Source organism: Hemiscyllium ocellatum, chromosome 2, assembly GCF_020745735.1.
Source record: "Hemiscyllium ocellatum isolate sHemOce1 chromosome 2, sHemOce1.pat.X.cur, whole genome shotgun sequence".
NCBI lineage: Eukaryota > Metazoa > Chordata > Chondrichthyes > Orectolobiformes > Hemiscylliidae > Hemiscyllium > Hemiscyllium ocellatum.
In genome coordinates this window covers 126,228,830-126,249,490 of record NC_083402.1, presented here as the reverse complement: position 1 = coordinate 126,249,490, position 20,661 = coordinate 126,228,830, and the positions used below count along the sequence as shown (strand labels likewise).

Here is a 20,661-nt window from a genome sequence, read left to right as displayed (position 1 = left end):
CACAGAAAATAAGACAAGTTCACCCTGACCAGCTACTTGCCCTGTCAGTCTACTCTCGATCATCTGTAAAGTGATGGAAGGTGTCAGCAATAGAGTTTTCATGCAGCACCTGCTTTGTGATGTCCAGTTTGGGTTCCACCAGGGCCACTCAACTCCTGACCTCATTATAGTCTTGGTTCAATTGTTAACAAAAGTTTGAATTCCAGAGATGAGGTGAGAGTGACAGCATGTGACATCAAGGTCACATTTATTCAAGTGTGATATCAAGGACCCCTAACAAAACTGGAATCAATGTGAATCAGGGGAAAGCTCTCTACTGATTGGAGCCATACCTGACACACTGGAGATTAGTATGGTTGTTGGAGGTCCATCACCAGTTCCAAGATATCTCTTTAGGAGTCCCTATTGTCTTAAGCCCAATCATTTTCAATTGCTTCATCAATGACCTTCCCTCCATCATAAGCACAGCATTGGGGATGTTTGTCGATGATTGCACAATGTTCAGTACCAGTCACGATTCCTCAGGTACTGAAGCAATCCACGTTCAAATGCAGCAATGTTTGAACAATATCCAGGCTTGAGCTGACAAGTGACAACATTCACACCATACAAGTTCCAGGCAATGACTATTTCCAACAACAATCTAACCACACCACCCTTGACTTTCAATGGTCTTAACTAACACTATGTACGTTCTAGGGTTGACCAATGAGTACACACTGAACTGAACTTGCCTTACAACTACAGTGACTACAAGCACAGATCAGAAGCTAAGAATATTTCAGCAAGTAACTCATTCCTGACTCCCCAAATCTATCCACCATTTACAAGGCACAAGTCAGGAGTGTGACAGAATACTTCCCACTTTCCTGGATGAGTGTAGCTCCAACAACACTCAAGAAGCTTGACACCATCCAGGACAAAGCAGCCAGATTGTTGCCACATCCACGTGTTCAGTCCTTCCACCTCTGACAATCAGTAGCAGCAGTGAGTACTGTCTACAAAATGCACTGCAGAAATTCACCAGAAATCCTTAGACAGCACCACAACCACTGCCATCTAAGGCCAACAAATACATGTTCATATCACCATTGCCAATTTTGCCTCTAAACCACTTACCATCCTGACTTCAAAACCATCAAATTTCCTCCCTAATGTCATTGTGTTTCTAACTACACCAAATGGACCACAGTGGTTCAAGAAGGTAGCTCAATAACACCTTCAAGGGAATTGAAGAGTAGGCAATAAATGTTGGCCCAGCCTATGATGCCCGCATCCATGATTTAATTAAAAACATAGTTGGGGCCAGCACTGATATTTGTGACAATCCATTATTTATATTTGCCGACCTAAACATGACCCATTTATCCTTTCTTTATGTTTCCTATTAATTACCCAATCATTTATTAATGTTAATACCATACATTATGTTAATACAATAAACTGTTAACCTGTGTAATAACATTCTGTGTGACACCTTTCTGAATGTGTTTTGTGTGATTAGCTAAATGTCTTGAAATTGCTTCTATAATAATGGAATCCAGCAGTTTTCCAATAACTGGTATGAGGTTAACTGGCCTTTGGATTTCAGCTCTCTGACTCACACCTTTCTGGAATACAATTGTCACATTTGTAAATTTCCAATCTTCTGGATCATTGGTTTCAAACAATGCATCCACTATTTCTGTAGCCATTTTTTTTAAGATGATAGAATTTGTACCTCCAAATCCAGGGGACCTGCCAACCTTTAGACCCATTTGTTTTTCTTGTACTTTTTCTCGAGTGATAGTGTTTATTTTAAACTTTTTCCTACCTTTTTGCATCTTGATTTTGCTCCAATGCTTGTGATGGTTTTATTGTCTTCTGCTCTGAACGCAGATGCAACATACTTATTCAAATTATCTCCTTTGTTTCCCATTATTAATACTCAGTCTCATCCACTAATGGACCAATGCTTACTTTAATGCTACTGTTTCCATGTTATGTATTTGTAGAAGCTTTCACGGTGTTTGGATGTTTCTTGCTAGTTTATTCTTATAGGCTAATTTCTCCCTTCATTATATCTCAGTAAACGGTTGCTGGTTTCTAAAACTCTGTCAGCCTACCACTATTTTTCACAATAGTTCTTTGTACCATCTTTAATTTTCTTAGTTAGCCATGTATGGTGGATCTATTTCACAGAGCCTTTCATTTTCAATAAATATATCTTCCTTAAGAGTTATGAAATACCTCCTGAGATGTCTGCCACTGCTTCTCTATAATCTATTCCCTCAGACGTGTTTTCCCATTCCATTCTCACCACTCTACCTTTATATCTTTGTCATTGCCTTTATTTAAGTTTAAGAATCTTTCAGACCCCCATTCCTCACTCTCAAAATGAGTGAAAAGTTTGATTCTGTTGTGATCATTCTTTCTATGAGGATTCTTTACTCTGGGGACATTAAATATTGTAATCCTTTCAGGATTAGAACGAAAAATTAAATTTTTTGAGAGAGAGTTTGGATGAACATATAACAATAGTTATGATCAGACTTATTTGACTGCATTATGTCATTTGATTACAGAATAGTGAAGTTGAAATAAGACTCCTCCACAGTGTCTTGCCCTGAACCAAAAAAAAATGGTTTCATTCATGGTTCTTGTGGTTTGAATTTGGGGAAAAGTCAGTTGTACCAATGTTCTGCCTAAATACCTGACAGTCTGAGTGTATGGTTCCATCCCACGTTAAACAGAACATAAACAAATGTCATTTATCCTATTGGAAGGCTTGCATCAGGGACTTTCCAAAATTCTGGGTGATTATCAATTTTCAAGATACCCCATAAATTGTTTATTTTCAGTCGTTGAAAAGATAAATAGCAAAAAACACCTTTCAGTTCTATGTTTTGGTCAATTGTGTGAGTGCATTTTTACTTTACAAAGCAAAAGGCAGTGGTGTAGTGGCGATGTCACTGGACCAGTAATTCATAACTCCAGTCTAATGTTCCGAGGGCATGGATTCAGATCTCACCATGGCAGAAGTTGATATTTAGATTCATAGAGATGTACAGCGTAGAAACAGATCCTTCGGTCCAACTCATCCATGCTGACCAGATATCCCAAACCAATCTAGTCCCACCTGCCAGCATCTGGCCCATATCCCTCCAAACCCTTCCTATTCATATACTCATCCAGATGCTGTTTAAATGTTGCAATTGTACTAGCCTCCACCACTTCCTTTGGCAGCTCATTCCATACATGTACCACCCTCTGTGTGAAAAAGTTGCCACTTATAAAAGAGACCTATCTTTCCCCTCTTATCCTATACCTACCCCCTCTACTTCTGGACTTGCCCACCCCAGGGAAAAGACTTTGTCTATTTATCCTTTCCATGCCCTTAATGATTTTATAAACCTCTATAAGGTTACCCCTCAGCCTCTGACGCTTCAGGGAAAACAGCCCTAGCCTATTCAACCTCTCCTGATAGCTCAAATCCTCCAACCTTGGCAACATCCTTGTAAATCTTTTCTGAACCCTTTCAAGTTTCACAACATATTTCCAATAGGAAGGAGACCAGAACTGCAGACAATATTCCAACAGTGGCCTAACCAATATCCTATACATCTGCAACATGACCTGCCAACTCCTGTACTCAATACTCTGACTAACAAAGGAAAGCATACCAAACGCCGCCTTCACTATCCTATCTACCTGCGACTGCACTTTCAAGGAGCTTTGAACCTGCACTCCAAGGTCTCTTTGTTCAACAACACTCCCTAGGACCTTAACATTAAGTGTATAAGTCCTGCTAAGATTTGCTTTCCCAAAATGGAGCACCATTAAACTTCGTCTGGCACTTCTCACCCCATTGGCCCATCTGATCAAGGTCCTGTTGTAATCTGAGGTAACCTTCTTCGCTGTCCACTACACCTCCAATTTTGATGTCATCAGCAAACTTACTAACTTTACCTCTTTTGTTCACATCCAAATCATTTATAATTTCACTTCAATAAAAATCTGGAATAAAAAGCTAATCGAATGATAACCAAATAACTTCTGACAATTGTATTAAAAACACATCTGGTTTATTAATGCCGATTAAGGATGAAAATTTACTATCTTTATCTGGTCTGGCCTACATAAGAGTCCAAACCTACTGCAATGTAATTGGCACTTAAGTGCCTTCTGGGCAATTAGAGATGAGCTATGTCCACACCCATGAATGAATAAAAGAGAATACAACTCCTTTTCATGGAAAATGGTCAATAGAACCATCAGCGATCAAGCCACTTATTCAAATTATATGTTATCGTGGACTTTGCATGGTTGCACAGAACAAGTGACTATGCAAGTCATAAAACTGCAAGTCACCTCATCCATTTGAATCTCCCTTCCTTCGAATAGTAAAATACTGCAACATTCACAAGTTGTTCCCGCTAGCACTCCTGAAGTTGGAAATTTACTGCATGGGAGAGTTTAGATCGAGTAGCAATGACTATTTTCTGTGCTTTCTAGTTTTGCTTAACCATTATTCTCAAATTCTAAAAGCTAACAGATGGGAGATAGTGAACAACCCCTGGGTTCCTTATGGATTTTTTAATTATTCATGTTATTTACTAGTCTTGTTACTTATTAAATTCTGTTGCAGGTTAGTGCTCTACAACTGCAATAGCCATTCACTGTACTGACAGACACGCTTCTTGCTCTTTCCAGACACAGCGCCAACATAAACCTTCACCGTAAGCTTCTGACCAAAGAACTGGATGAAATGGGCTTGGATCCAGCTCCACCTCTTGCCAAGGATCTCCGAGAAGAATTCTTGGCCAAGATCTATGGAGGGCACCATGGAATTGGGCTAGATATGCGGGACGAAGCCAGTTCACCAGGAACGGAAGATTCTCACACCAATGGCTATGCAAGGGTCACAGCAGATGATTACATGGTGTTGGATCTCAGCACCACTTCTAGTGTTCAATCCAGCAGCAGCATTCACTCTTCACGGGAATCAGAGGCAGAAAGTGATGAGGGGATTCTGCTGGATGAAATAGATGGGGCCAGCGACAGTGGTGAATCCACTCACAGAGCAGAGGCCCAGTCCCAAGCTGCTGGTTCAAGTCATGAAGTCCTAGAAGCCTCCTTACTGCAGGCAGCATCAACTAGCAATGGTGGAATCATGTGTATTATCTGCCACAAAATGTACAGCAACAAGGGAACTTTGAGGGTTCACTATAAGACAGTCCATCTCCGTGAAATGCATAAGTGCAAGGTCCCTGGTTGCAACATGATGTTCTCCTCTCTGCGGAGTCGGAATCGACATAGCCAGAACCCTAACCTACACAAAAATGTTCCTTTCACCTCCATAGATTAATGCAGGTCTCTACTCCAGGTGGCCCTGATCTATGGAAACTGCCAAGCCTTTTTGACATCAGGTGCTTACTCTGCAGTTTTGCTCTCTAACCTGGGGTTCGGACCCAAGGAGCAATTGTTTCAGCTCTGTAGATTGAAACCCCAGCTCTTATTGAAATGCTCACGCTTAATTCATCTCCAAAGAGACAATTTGAACTAATTGTGACTGTTGCCTGCAAAATAAAAGTACCTTCTTATTGTCATTGTGTACTAACTACTTGTCAGCTTTTGAAAGAAACTTTGATTGAGCATGGCGGCTTATTTTGTAAATATTGTGCCCTTAAAAGGCCAATGATGTAAATCTATTATACTGTCATCCTGATAAGCCAAGGCCCTCTTTTTTATAATCTTTGTGCTTTGTGAAATTTCCAAAATCAGCAACATAGAACTTGTAAAGTAAAAATTCCCACTTGTTTTAATTTGTCACACAGCATCAGGGTATGTCTCCTGAGCAGAGTTTGGGCATATGATGCCATTTTGTAACTTTACTCTTTACATCCATAAAGTTATATAACCATAAAATTAGAGCCAGACTGTTTGGGAGGTGATGTCAGGAAACACTTCACACAGAGAGCAGTAAAAACCTGGAACTCTTTCTCCGAATAAGCTGTTGCAGTTTAGTAACGGTGGGATGACTGGGGATGTTCAATTGGAAATATTGGAATAAAGATTGGTAGTTTATCATAAGGCAGGGGTCTGAGCATTACAGAATCAAGGCAGTAGGTGGAGTTGAGGTACAGATAAACAGTAGTATAACACACTGTTTGAATAGACACAACGGACTGAATGGCCTCCTCTTGTTGCTTTGTTCCATGTGAGTTAAAATCAGTCGATTTTTCAGCTGTCATTGTGTCCCTATTTATAAGTAGAACAGCTGGTCTGGCCTTTATTATGTTTAAAAATACTGCACTGTCTTTTGTGAACTTCTTCATGGGTCTCTCCTTAAAGACAGGTACATTTTATTAAGACGTCCTCCGAGTTGAGAATACATTAGTACCCATCTCTAACCTGTTACACCCTGGAACCTCCTCAGCCCTCCAATCTTGCTAATAATAATAATCACATCTATGTAAGTCAAATTTCATATTGGTGTCCCTGCCTTCAATTAGCTAGGCCCTTAGCTCTGGAATTCCCTCTCTGATTCTCTCGCTCCCTCTCTTTCAGATGCTCCTTAAAATCAATTTCATTCTTCAAGCTTTTGATCAACCCCACTAATAACTCCTTGTGTGGCTATGTATTGAATTTCCATCTGATAAAACCCCTGTGAAGTGCTTTAGGATTGTTCGCTATGCTGAAGGTGCTTAATAAACACAGGTTGTTGCTGCATTTCAAATCTGCCCATTAGGAAACGTTTGTCAGATATGAGATGTTAGCATATGCCATCATTCTCAGGTATTCTATAAATCAGAGATTCCGATGGTAGTGCTAATCTATATCAATTTGGCTATTGATGAATAGGTCTTTGCATACCTCCTGATCCTTCCTGCCTCTTTTTGATCACAATATTTTTTCAGGGGTGTTGGGCTTTTGTTTTCTCTGCAAAGGATACAAAGACAGTGAAATCAGCAGTCTCAATGACACTTGGTCCTTTTAGAATGTATTGCTCAATAAAAGAGCACCAAGTTGCTGAGGAAGATTTATGGAACTCACAAATTAGATCTGTTACACTCTTCTAGTATGTCACCAACCATTCATGCAATTTGTAAGATGTGAACAGTAAAGTTAGAGTCACTAGCTCGTTGTGATCAGACAAAGCTCTGTGCCCATTAATTTACAGGGATGTGCATCTAACAATAGTAAACTGTCAATATCAAGGAATTTGGAACAGTGGTTGCTATACCCCTGCTGCATGACACCTTTTTGGAAATATTTCTTTTCAATATATATATTAGGAAAAGCAAATCATTAAACTTTTCAGAAAATCTCCCAACAGTGGACCCAAGACAGAAATGTAGAAATGTTATGGCTTTACTACAAACACTTGACAGTTGGGAAATTCAAAACAATGCCTTCATGTTAAAAAGTAAATCACAAAAGAAACATTACAGTTGATATTAATTGGATTTAGTTCTACATGAATATTTGAGTGTCAAATTGGAGTAGTTACCAGAGTCCAGGTTCCCATTCCAAAAGGATTCTCAGAGTTAACTCATTAGAACAGGGGATTCAATTTTAAGATCAAGAAACATCAAAATAGTTTCTTCCTTATTAATACCTTCCAACATTACCTCGGTGGTCTCTTGTCCTTCCTCCCTGACCTCTTACCCCACCTCTTTGGCTGCTGACCCTACTTCCTTGACCTCTGAATCTACTTCCCCAACTTGTCCTACCTCCTAACCTTTCGCCCTCAATCCTTCATATCTTACCAAATCCTTTGGTTTCTCAAGAGACCCCTTGTATCTCTTACTTCAGTCGTCTTCTCTGATGACTTTGTTTTCCATGCACCTAGAAATGTAAGTCTTCAACCTGATTCACAGCGATGACTCATTTTAACTATGCCCCTCATATTTAATTATTGCAGACAATTCTATCTTTGCAGAATATATCTTCCAAAGGAAGTTTGGTTGTTAAATGTAGAATTGAAGGTGTTCATTTGGCCAAAACCGTTTTATTCCATTCCAAGGAATATAGACCAAAGGTCAAGCCCATCGAAAGTAATTGATGGTTGAGGAACCTATTATTACAGGGACCTCTGCACTAACAGCTCGCTTAAGAAGGATGCTTTCTTAAATAAATTGAAATAAGGCCTTTGGCTCATCAGTATTACACTCTTATTGATGGTTGGTTGTTTGATTCTTTTTTTGTCCTGTCAGAGTGTAAAATCTTGGGGAAAGAATTCCTGTTACTGAAGGTTCGGATGGGTGTGAAAAGCAGACTGTTCATGAGCAGTTTGACCCTTCTCGCTTTTCTTTGTTATTTTCGCTGTAAAACAAAATATGATGAAACTCAGCTTGTTTAATTACTTATTGGAAACTCGGCATGGAACTGCTGGCATGCTGCAGTATCCTGTCAGAGAGCATAAATAGTGTCTGTCGTATTAGTACTTGAATTCAGTCACGCGCTTTCAGCATTTTATGATAATATATGTCATGTCATTTATACAATTCTCGTTCTTAGCTACCAACCTCGCCCTCATTGGTGTCACGCCCCGTCCCTGCCCCAAATGTATAGGAGGTCCATTCAGTTCCAAAAGATAGCCCCCATTGTGACCAGCACATGCCTTGCTGAAAAGCCATACGACAAATAAGCTTGAGTATTATTTTACAGACTTATTTTAAGTACTGCTGGCTTTGTACAGGCTCCGAAAGATGATCGCAAGCCGTTTAAAAAAAACACACGACCTGTCATTGTTGGGATGCAATCGCTTAAATGCCGAGAGCAAATATTTGTCCGAAAACAAAATCAAAATTCGGGAGGCCTGCAGGTTCCGAAACTAAAAATCACTGAAGAACTTTGTAAGCGTTGAGCTCTTGTTGCGCGCACACTGGCCGATTACAGAGCGTGGATTTCGAATAATGTAAGAGACATTTGGGGTCATTCTCCAGTAAAGGTTCTCGCGATGTGACAAATTTTGATCACAGTTGGATTGCCCAAAGAACTGTTCTGTTGTTTCCGGGAGCTTAATTTTTCATTGAGTAACACTCAACAGAGGAGGGGTATTTTTAATCAATTTCTTCCTAACGACGAACCCAAACATAAATGTTTCTTTTTCAGTGGGATCTGTGGTATAGGGCAGAGTGTTACAATTAAAGAGTGTTGTAGATTGCAATCTATATTACATGAACATGTAAAGCATGCGTTAACTGAAGTATTACAAAGTGGGAAATTTCTTGTCAGCGCCCAAACACTGACTTAGAACTGGAGAATGACCCTTAAACAAAGGAACCGTGGAACTGTTCTTAATTCATAATATTTTGACTTTAAAATCGATTCTAATATGTATTGTATACATTAATGTGGTTAGTAGGAACAGGTAACAACATCAAAACAAAGAAATTTGAGGGTGATGATAGAACTGTGATATTGCAAGTTTCCTACCATTGAGAGCAGGCTGGTCCAAACTTGTCCAGGTCCCTTCAACACTGGAGGGACTTTGAACTGTAAGCTACTGCCAAGTTCCAGGGATTTGGTATCAAACTGACTACTAAAATTCTCAGAATGTTAACAATTATAGTCTTAGTGAATAGCATGCACTCTTAGTCTTAAAATTCAGCAAGTTTATTCTGGTCGGGCGTCTGGTCTCACAGGACAGGGTGAATCTGCTGGTGTATTTTTTTTTAATCATGTAAGATTTGGCTGGGAAGACACGGTCTCAGCCTGAATGAAATGGAAACTTTTAAAAAAAGCAACGTCGGACGCACTTAAAGTAGTTCATGACTGAGAAATCCTGTTGTCTGAAGAGGACCAGACATAAAGAACATTTTGCATCTGTCTAATTTGTTTTCATGTTTGGTGCTTTGGATCACGTCACGGGAGAGGACACCTTCCTCCCACTCACCTTCCTCCCCGCAAATTAGCCATTTTGTATTATATTACCTTGTTACATGTTTTGAAAGTTTTTGGACCCCTCTGATTGCAATTGTTACCACATAGTATTGTACGGAGACTGACTTACTCGGACTTCTGCATGCGGCCAAACTACTGGGATGTCTGAGAACCATTGTCATGTGCATTGGTGAAAGGTGAAACTTATTAACACTGACGCATTTCTTAAGCGGTTGGTTCCGTTCTAAAGCAGCCCACTCTGCACACCGCCCCGCCCCCATCCCTCCCCCCACGAAAAAAAAATTAGGGCTACTTTCCTCATGTATCATTTCGGTGCTTGAACAGTGTGTTTTATGTATATATATATATAATGTGAACTTGCTCGTGCATTTTATAAACTTGCTTAATTTTGTATTTGCACAAAAATCTTTTGCTTGGATCAATTTGCCAAAGTGGATTGTTGGATTTGTAATCTTCAGCTTCCATAAGCTGCTTTCTTCAGTGTTGTGGTTGGGATTTTTATTCGAGGGTGTCACAACTGCTTCTCAACAACCTGATGTTAGAAAAAGACAAAGGCTGTATTGCAGAAAAGTGGGTATTTAGTATGTATTGGACCAGAGCAAATGCTGAACAAACCAGGGAATATAATGCTGGAACATTGAAAGTATTTAGTATTCCTTGTCATTTAACCTCAGTTCTAATTATTCATGTGTCACGCTATGGCCTTGAAGGATGTAAATGTTGATGGCAAGATTCTGACACATTCTAGCATCGACACCCCCACCCTCTTCAGCTCCTCCACACACTGACTCAGCCGCCCCTACTGGGACATAGACTAATAGTGTACACTTAAGTTCAGCATGCGGCCATCAAGTACAAGAGGATGTGTAATTGCCTGTTTATCGTATGTGAAGGGAAAATTGAGTACAGGAACTCAGCCTGTCCCTGAAGCTTACTGATGCATGCATCTGCAATGCGGTGAGCGATCGGAGGTCCCAGCTCGAAGTTTGGGAGGCTGTCTCGCTGCAACCCAGGGGCTGCCAGAGCTGCTCTTGGCTGATAGTAGACAGACAGTAACAAGATGACTTGTTAGGCAAAAGCTCCACAGAGAAATGCTGCGGCTGACAGCTCTTGTCTGTCTTTAAAGCTGCAGTGGATTAGAGTGCAGAATGATGGGGTACTCGGAGCTGGCGTGTCCACTGCGGAACACAGTCGATAGGACTTCATTGGGAAGCAGTGTTGAGATGCTTGTGCTGCTCACGGCCACGCAGGGGACACCAGGGTGGGTTAGATCTTTGCCCCTCTGGAACAACACTGTAGCCTCATGCCATCACAAACTTCACGGGCAACAGTGCAAATGAGTTTAAAAAAGCATCAATAGAGACCGAATCTATCATGGTAACTTGTTTAGGACAGGGAGATTTGCAGGTATAAAATAGTCCCGCCTGTCGCCAGTGTTGCTGACACTTCAGAATGCGCCCATTGTCCAATGCATACCCAAGTCTGATAATGTCACACTCCGACATCAGAGATTCTGGGACCTCTGGCTGCAAGTCCAGCACTGTCTTTAATAAATTCCGTATCTACATTTATAAAAGAGAGCCTATTCTGTCTGCGATATGCCATTGTCATTCCATGCAAAAGTGTTCAGAGGCAAGAACACATATCTCAAAAAGTACTTATTAATATCAGCCCATTAGCCTCACCGAATCCCAGAAATGCTTGTGTAGAGTCACTTAGACCCGACGGTATTCCAACTAAATCATCACATCTTGAGCAGAGAAAAAGAGCTGCCATTGAAAGCTAAACAAAGACACTCCTGAGCCGCAGTATAAAGACTTCACTCAACACCTACGCTTTGTTCCAGTATTTTAAAAATTATTCACAGGGGTATAGTTCAGTTCTCTGGCGACTTCCAACCAACAAATACTAGACTTCTTCAATTTTTTTTGCTGATATTACGAAAAATGAACTTTGAAAAAAAGAGACTCCTAATAACTTATAGAACTGTATTCTACACGTTGTAGTATTAAGTGTTTCTCACATATTATACAGCTATGAATCTAAAGCAATTATTTTTAGGCAAGTAGTTGTTTCTGTATTTTCGGGATAATGATTCCCCAGACTGACGTGCTCACAGATGTGATGGACAGGGCAGGACCTGGGCTAATACACACCTTCAAGTTTTTTGTTTGTAATTACATATTAATGTATTTTCGCGACATACAAGTTAATGGCGAAGAAAGTCCATTCTATTATTGGCTGCAGTTTAAGGACTGTTACAGATTTTTTTTAAAAAATCCTAAAACCTCATTGCTTCATTTCAACGAACTTTTCATTGTAATTCTCTTGTTTAATGATGTTTTCAGTTTGTTTGCTCTGTTGTATGTGAAAGTTGATGCACTGCTTCTAATGCTTGAGTAGTCACAGTATGCTCTACAAAGTATGGCTGTACCTGGGGAATTGAAAAGCCTGCTTCACTTTGATCTAATAATCATGACATTGGTAGTTTCATAAATACTGTATGTACTGAAAAACAAGACAAGTTTTTTTTCCCATTTAGTAGTTTGGAGAAAAGTCCTCTTTTTATTTGAAATTGTCCTCCTTGTACTTTCTGTACTATATACTGTCTCTGTTTTTTGCATAAAATGCATAAGGGTTTGGGATGTAAATGGAATTTTATTCATATTTTGTCCAAATACCTCTTGTAATTTGTATCAGAATTCTTGTACAATTTTTATATTAAAGATTTATCAGTCACTGGCTGATGCGTCCCTGCCTTTTTTGTTAAAAAAGAACACTTTCTGCAGCTAGCTGTCTCACATTTGACTCAGAACCCTGAGTCCACTTCTTACCTTGACTTGCCTCAAAACAGATGCTTCAATGATGTTTGCATATGTTTCAGATTCTTGGGCGAACATGTAGATCACATGTCATAGACTGATTCCAGTGCTAAGACGGGACGTGATGGAGACTAATGAGCACTTACATTCGCAGTCACTCGTTACAGGTACACTGAAAACTTGCTGCTCGCCTGCTGCTGGAGCTCCTTCATTCGGATCCACTGCCCCATGACTTAGTGAACCCCACCGAGAGGCCGATTTCTGTCAGGCCTGTATTGTCAATGAGAATATATGGCAAGATGCTCAGCATACTTTGACGAAAAGGAAACACTACATTGTTGGATTTGTGAGTGCTCTGAAATATTTGCTTAAACGGTAATAGTGGAACTTCAATCATTAAAGCCATTCATCTTTAAAACCAAATAGTCAATTTCCAACACTGATCCGAAATACACCGTTCTAAAAGTCTATAGGATTTACTGGCATTTTTGACAAACTTATAATTCGGTTTGCAACTTTGGTTTAAATGTTGCTTATCACGTGGATGCCCTACAATTCACTGAATGCGAGCAGAATTTCCTTTTTTTTAAAAGAAAATCATCTGCCTGCATATTGTCCAGGTCTTGTTGCGTTTGAACATGGATTGTTTCAGTAACTGAGCAGTCACGAATGGTGCTGAACGTTGTGCAATCATCAGCGAGTACACTGTCTTCCATACCTCCCAGTGTTTGTAAATTAGAAAGCTTGCGTCATAAATCCACAATCCTATCCACTTTGTCATAAGTTATAATGAATTTTCAACCAAAAAGGGGTGGGATTACAGGATATGTCAGAAACAAATTCCTGAATACTGTGTAATACTACAAAAAGTTGGACTTATTCAATTCACCATAAATGGACAGAAACACGGAATGTGATCCTCATGAAGTCATGATCCGCATGAACGTGATTGGCAAAAATCCTGAAATTCCAATATTGTTAAAATCAATCTTTGACCAGGGCGTTGTAAATCAGCTGATACTAATGAATCGCAGATGATAATTACGTAAAAATGAACCTCCGGCCACTTTAAAACTCTCTCGATCAGAAACTAAATTAAAGTAAAACTTTAATCAGGTTGTTTTATTCCTGACAAGGATTGCTGCCAATTCTGACATTACGCGAGAGTAATTAGCCACCGCACAGCCGTAAAACAAGCTTTTTGTGACAACAATAGTTTTAACAACATGGGATAATATTTCTCGCCTCTTGCCGGGGATTGGGTGCATAGACCTGGCACTGGACCAAGCCTGCTCCAATTTCGGAAGCGTTGTCGTGTCATTAAAAAAAAACAAATATATATTCCACAAATATCTTTTCAATTTCCAACAGACGCTGGGTGCTTTTTGGGATCGGTTGGATTGCTTTGATTTGGGGGGGAACACCGCCCCCCAAGCCATTAAAACTACCACCAGCCCCACCTCTCCCCGAACAAGTTGTTGCCAGGAATACTTCCATTTGAATGTGAAGAAGTTTATGTCGGACTTGTATCAGATTAATTTGCTGCTTTTTGTATTGAATAGAGTTGCCGTTGGTCATGGAACACTAGATTTTGAACTTGTGATATGGAACACATTATTGGTAAAGGGATTTGATACTAAGCAAATTGTAACGACTGGGAATCATATAACAGAGCCACTGAATATTGTGCCACCTACACCCTTCCCCCCTCTCCCCAATATCTGTTGATACCCACTCTTTGCAGAGATTGCCCACTGAATGCAATGGTGACACCAAGATATCGGTGTATCGTCTACCCAAAATTGTAATAGATGGCACCACCTTTCTCCCTTAAAGCAATCCCAAAACGCCTCAAGCGTTTGAGGGCACGTTGATAATCTGGCTTTTTTTTTCTCTCCCTCGCCTTCAACTTGTCATTTCATGGGGCTTTCCCCGGGATCATCCTGTTGCTTTTCGGTGGCGATTTTACAGTCTGGGTTCTCTTGTCTCGGTATTTAGCATGAGCTAGCAGGGAAGACAGTGAGTGTAGTGAGCCTGGCTGTGTTACGCAGAATATTCAAAAGGGTAAACGTGGAGAAGATGGTTCCACTTGTGCAACCAAAAAACAATGATTATGACTATAAAATAACCTAGAATAATCTTAATGAGGAATTCAAGGGGAGTTTTCAGGGAAACCGTTTTAATTCTTCCTGATCACCTGGTACTCCTGACTATACGCCATCTTCCTTCGAGTATAATGTCATATTCCACTGTCTACCACCGGTTCTCTTTGGAGGAATGTTTCATTACCACCTTATCGATTGGTTTAGATTCACCTGATGAACTCTAGAGTTTCTGCCCAATTCACATCGCAGTGTTTCATACCTTTGTTCCTCTCGTCGTCTGTTTTGATTTGTTGGTTTACTGTGTTTCTAGTTTGCAACGGGATACAGAAAACTTCCCTCTGACAGTTCTGGTATTGAAATTAAACCCACAAAACTTGCAAGTCACCGTGCTTACACCTCACTCGAGACTGCATTATAGATATTAGCAGGGAGCATTAACTGGATTTCATTGAAACTACAAGAATCCATTGTTTGTAATTATCAAATTTCAAAATTTCAATTAGATAATGTGCTCTTGAAAAAAAACTCAAAAATATTTGATCTGGATTTAAAGACAATCCATTTGAAATGCTAAAGGAAAGTGTGATACATTTGCTGAATGTTTTTTTAAGTGATCTGATTTATTCCTAGGAGCTTGGACAGAAAAAAAGATTGAAATACAGTCAGTGATTTTCAAATAGGTGATTGATTGATTGACTGATTGTTGTTACATGTACCAAGATACAGTGAAAAGTGTTGTTTTGTATGCTATACAGGCCAATCCTACCATACAAAGTGCATCAGAGAGCAGAACAGAGTGCTGAATACAGGTAGGAACAAATTACTGCAGATGCTGAATTTGTGCAGCAAACAACAAATGCTGGAGATCATAGTGTGTTAGGCAGCATCCATGGAGAGAGAGCAAGCCAATGTTTCAAGTCTAGATGACTTTTCATCAGAGCATCAGCTTGCTCCCTCTCCATGGATGCTGCCTGGCTTGCAGAATACAGGTGTTTGTCTCTTAAATGCTTTCCTCACCTGCATGACTCTAATTCCAGGGTACACAAGTCACGCGCAAGGCAACCCTCTCATGGGTAGAGAGGTTGGTTAATAACTGTCGAGAAAGGATACCCTCCTGTCAGCAACTTGCCCTGTTACATAGCTATGAGTGGTGATGATGTTAAGTGGATGAGACCAAATCAATGACCCCGATAGTATTTTGTGATGCTCCAAATAAGTTCCCCAGGAGAGAAAGTGTCCATAGTTGAGTTGGAGTCCCATTTGTAAAGTCACCCTTTCTTCTTTCTAACTATGCCGCAATAATCAATTAACCCCAAAAGCTATGTATGATAGGCTTTATCTTACATAAACTACGACAATTTCACAATGTAGAAAACCTATGCCAATTTTTCATCATCAATGTCCTAGAAATTATAATGAAGTATTGTATAATTAGTCTTTTATCAATTCACTTGCCTTATCCCAATTGACTCTAACTGTTCTTACATATATAAAACCGTGTACACTCAAGTCTAGTAATAATAAATTCCATTTGGAAATGTAATTCAAACAAAGCAACAATTAGCTCAAGTCTCTTCCAAGATTCTTAGCTTAAATACAGCTCCCTTACGCCAACTGTTAATTAGTGTGCAGGGGAGGGATTGGTTATTATTGCTTGGTAGATTTGGGGAATCCAAAGTTTATTGTTTAATTTTCACTTTGTAATTGCACATAGTATAATAAATCCAGACATTTTTGGAACACTCTCCCTGTATAGGATACTCAGATTGCAATTATAAATGGTGTCAGTTTTCTTTTCCTTTTTGCAGGTTAGGTGTTTGGTAACCACTGATAGCTAAGGTCCTAGTAATGGCCTAGCTAAGTATTTCAACTGAGTGAGAGGCTACTACTCCTGAAGTGAAATAGCCCAATTATCCATGTTGGACTTGCTCCTCCACATGACCCTCCTCATGTCCGTATTTCATCTTACCCCACCTTTATATCCCTTTCTCCCACATGTGTTTGCATAGAGTTACCTAAAGCACATCTATACTTCTCACTTCAACGACTCCTGTGATGAGTAGTCCAACATTCTTATCATGTTCTCCATAAAATTGCACCTGAATTCCTCCTTGGATTTATTCTAGGTTATTTAGAGTCATGGTCATTGCTTTGGTTTCCCCACAAGTTGAACCATCATCTTTACATCTATCCTAATGGACGCTTTCATAATTGAGCCAGATTCACTACCCTGATTGTCTTCTCTACCTGTTTGCGTCAGACGCTGAGATAAAAGAAACCAGACCTTACTCAACATGGTACAGCAAAAGGGTTCACTTTAAGGTTCACCTTCCAGGATGCCTCCACTTCCAATTAAGTGCAGGCTAAGGCTGACACTCAGTCCAGGCTCCAGTCATGCATTTCAAACCACTTTCAACCTGAAGAAAAGGCGAGTGCAAAACAAGTCAAACAAGTAACCAATCACGACAGTGGACCAGACAGCCCCGAGAGTTTGACAATGAATTACGTTTATGAGAGAACATTCAGTAGACATTCAACCTTTTATTTTTTCCCAGTTGCATGAAATTTGATTCATAGATGTTAACAGGTAACCACAATGATAATTTATATGTATGTAACTACTTTAGTATATTCTTCCAAGGAATATTACAGGAGTATTACTGAAAAAAAATTGACCCAAATAACAGAACAAGATCTTTCCCATAGTACAGCTCTTGCTAGAAAAGGCATGATATTGGTATTGCACCTTTATACACACGCCATTAAGATGAGAACATTATGTAAAAGTTACTGTTATTTTTACAAATTCTAGTTGAATGTTGCAGGGAAAGAAATGTTGACTTATCTTTGTAACCAATCATATTCACTGTAAGTGAGAATAAATGCCCTGAATCTGTCTATTGATTACTCACAAGCAACTGACAAGATTTGCCTATATTCCTAACTAATACTGATAAGGCTTCATTGGGAGGGTGAGCTGAGACCGTGTATAATGCAGATCTGCACAAGACTTACTGTGTTCTTTACCTCAAAATTGATTTAGTGGAAAAACATTGCAGATATGAGTCGACCTTTGAATGGTCTGGACGCACTTCTGACAATCCATAAGCCAAGAACCTTTGACATATTGGTGAAAACCTAATAATATTTCCATAAACTCTGTCCCATTGTGAAACAAATATATGGGCCCTCATCCTCCGTGATAAAGAAGGTGTTCAAAAACACAGTGAAGAATTGTAACACTCTCTTTCCCCTTTATTTTGAAATCTCATAAGTCCCTTTTAGGAAAATATATTGGGTGAAGTTTATATTGACTTCTTGAATATCAGGGTCATGTTTAATTATGTAATGATTTACATCCTTCAACATGCTGTGCTTCCAGTTTAGTATCAGCTTCAGTTTAGTTGGTCACTTTCTGCAGATGCTCAGAAACATCACAGTGCTATCTCAAAGTAAACCAATGACTTTTTAATCTGACCTTTTTAAAAATGGCAACACTCACAAGCCTGACAGAGCTGTCATGCAGTTTTAATTTGCTTTCTTCTGAAATGTTTGATTTATGTGTTGCTATGTAAAATACTGTTTGGAGCCTGTTGGCTGAGTAATTGTTATGGAGGAAGATTCCCTCTGTGTGTTTTATGCAACAGAATCCTGAGCTAATTTGGAAAGAACAGTTTGATGATTTTGTTATGTGTAGTGCACAGAGGTGCACATTTTACATTAGCGTATTAAATTAGAAAAGATCAAATTTAAAGCAATGTTTAAATAAAGACATTTTGGCATTAAAACCTACTACAGTAAATCCACAATATAAGTTTATAAAAATTCAAATTTCTCTTCTGTGTAGTCTACTTAATATACATAGAGATCCTTGAAACAATGGTTTCTTTAATGAAAAGGAGGTAAAATACTTCAATGCTTTATTCTGAATCAAAACCACAATTATAGCTTTAGTCTAGTTCTGTGTTCACTTAATCTAAATGATTTTCTTTTCTCCTGTTCACTAGTTTATTCTGAATTGCCCACAAAACAGAGGGCAATAAATCTTAGTCAAGAAATCACTGTGTGGGGTGAATAACCGGCATTGACGCTGATTCCTTACAAAAACTCATTTCTGGTAATGTGAGACCAGCTGAGGATGGTCATGTCAACTTATTAGACTTTTTACTTTCCAGTATTGATCTTGTTCTACACCAGTGCAAGCCATATTGCTGGCTAATGCTATTGACTAACTATCAGACTTCCCCCAGAAGTGTAGAGGTTTGCAGCTCTTTCTGAACCACAGAAACCCATCAATGGACAATGATAGAGAGGCTGAAAAGCTGCAAGCACAGCACTGAGCATGCTTGTCAGAGAGGGAAACATTTGAACCAAGATTGTCCTTGTTATCTTTGTTTTAAATTTCAGTTGGTGAATGACTGTTGCATTGTGTAGTTACTAACTATATCTTTCTTGCGATGAATTGTCTATGTTTAATGAATACTGGTTGTTTGATTGATAATTATTTTTCTCCTCAATAACGTTACATCTGAATAATGTCAGTGCTACAGTCTTGTCTATACTTCTGGAACATAAGAAAAAGAGATGTCTTTCAGCCACTGGAGTCTGTTATATTCAATGATATCATGGATGTTCTGTCTTCTAAGTCCATTCACCTGCTGGTGCTTATATTCCTAATAGCGTGAGCTCACAAAAAAATCAATCTCATTAAACTTATATTTAAACCACACCCATGATGAAGTGAAGCGCCTCCAAGCAGTTCATAATAGAGTTATAACATGAAGTATAACACAAGCCACAACTGATTTTTGAGAGAACTGTATGCCTCCTGAAGGGACAGTGTGTGACATATGTTTCTATATCATACTAAAAATAAAAACTGGTTGCATTCTGTTCTGATTTTTAGTATAAATTGTCTACAAAATAGCATTTAGACAATAGTGTTTTTTCTCCATTGTTGTAGTAAACATTTCAAAACATGAAATCTTGCTGAGTGATTATTGCAACTATAAACTGTAAGCTTGGAGTTCTTTTTAAAAAGTTATCAGACTCCACGGGTATCACACACCATTGTGTGAAATAGCAGAAATAGAGAAGTGCAAATACCTCCAAGGATAATAGAGCTGGAAAAGACCAATGCCATGAAGGATGTGGAGACAAGAATGGGATTTTTTTATCACCGACATTGCTTGACCAGGAACTGATGATGGTCAGCGATTGTATGGATGATAGGGGAAACCAGTCAGGTGTATGCTGGAATAGTTGCATACAGGGATAATTATACCATGGTTGAAGGTTTCAGCAACAAATGATCTCAGATGGGGAGAAGCTGACCAATGCTGCAGAGGCAGAAATAAGTGGTTTTAAAAATGGGCCAATGGGTTGCGGAGTAGCCTTTGGAACTTAATTTACATAAATGTGAAACGTTGCATTTTAGTAAGATGAACAAGGGTAGCACTTACACTGTAAATGATAGGGCCCTCATGTTGTAGAACAGAGAGACCTAGAGGTTCGGGAACATAGTTTACTGAAAGTTGCGTCATAGGTAGACTGAGTAGGAAGGAAGGCATTTTGAATGCTTGCCTTTATTGCTCAGACCATTGAGTTTAGCAGTTGGGGTGTCAAGTTGTAGTTGTACAGGACATTGGTGAGGCTACTTTGGAGTACTGTATACAGTTCTGGGTCACTCTGCTAAAGGAAGAAAATTATTAAATTTGAAAGGGTACAGAAAAGATTTACAAGCATGCTACCAGGTCTGGAGGGTTTGAGTAATAAGGAGAGGCTGAATAAACTTGTACTTTTTTCACTGGAGCATAGGAAGTTGAGGGGTGACCTTGTGCAGG

General features: G+C 39.3%; 1 protein-coding gene across 7 annotated transcripts in view; it reads left to right on the top strand.

Annotated features, from left to right (window-relative positions):
• The window catches only part of bnc2 (basonuclin zinc finger protein 2), a 756,635-nt gene that overhangs the window by 653,565 nt on the left and 82,409 nt on the right, over positions 1-20,661 (top strand). For 6 of the 7 annotated variants that reach the window (XM_060839984.1, XM_060839964.1, XM_060839956.1 and 3 more), the window contains one exon: positions 4,693-12,524. The exons of the other annotated variant lie outside the window; for it this stretch is intronic. In XM_060839984.1, coding sequence (XP_060695967.1) covers positions 4,693-5,347 — 655 coding nt within the window. In that variant the 3' untranslated portion in view covers positions 5,348-12,524. Of the gene's footprint in view, positions 1-4,692; positions 12,525-20,661 lie in introns of those variants that run through there. 7 annotated transcript variants of the gene reach the window in all.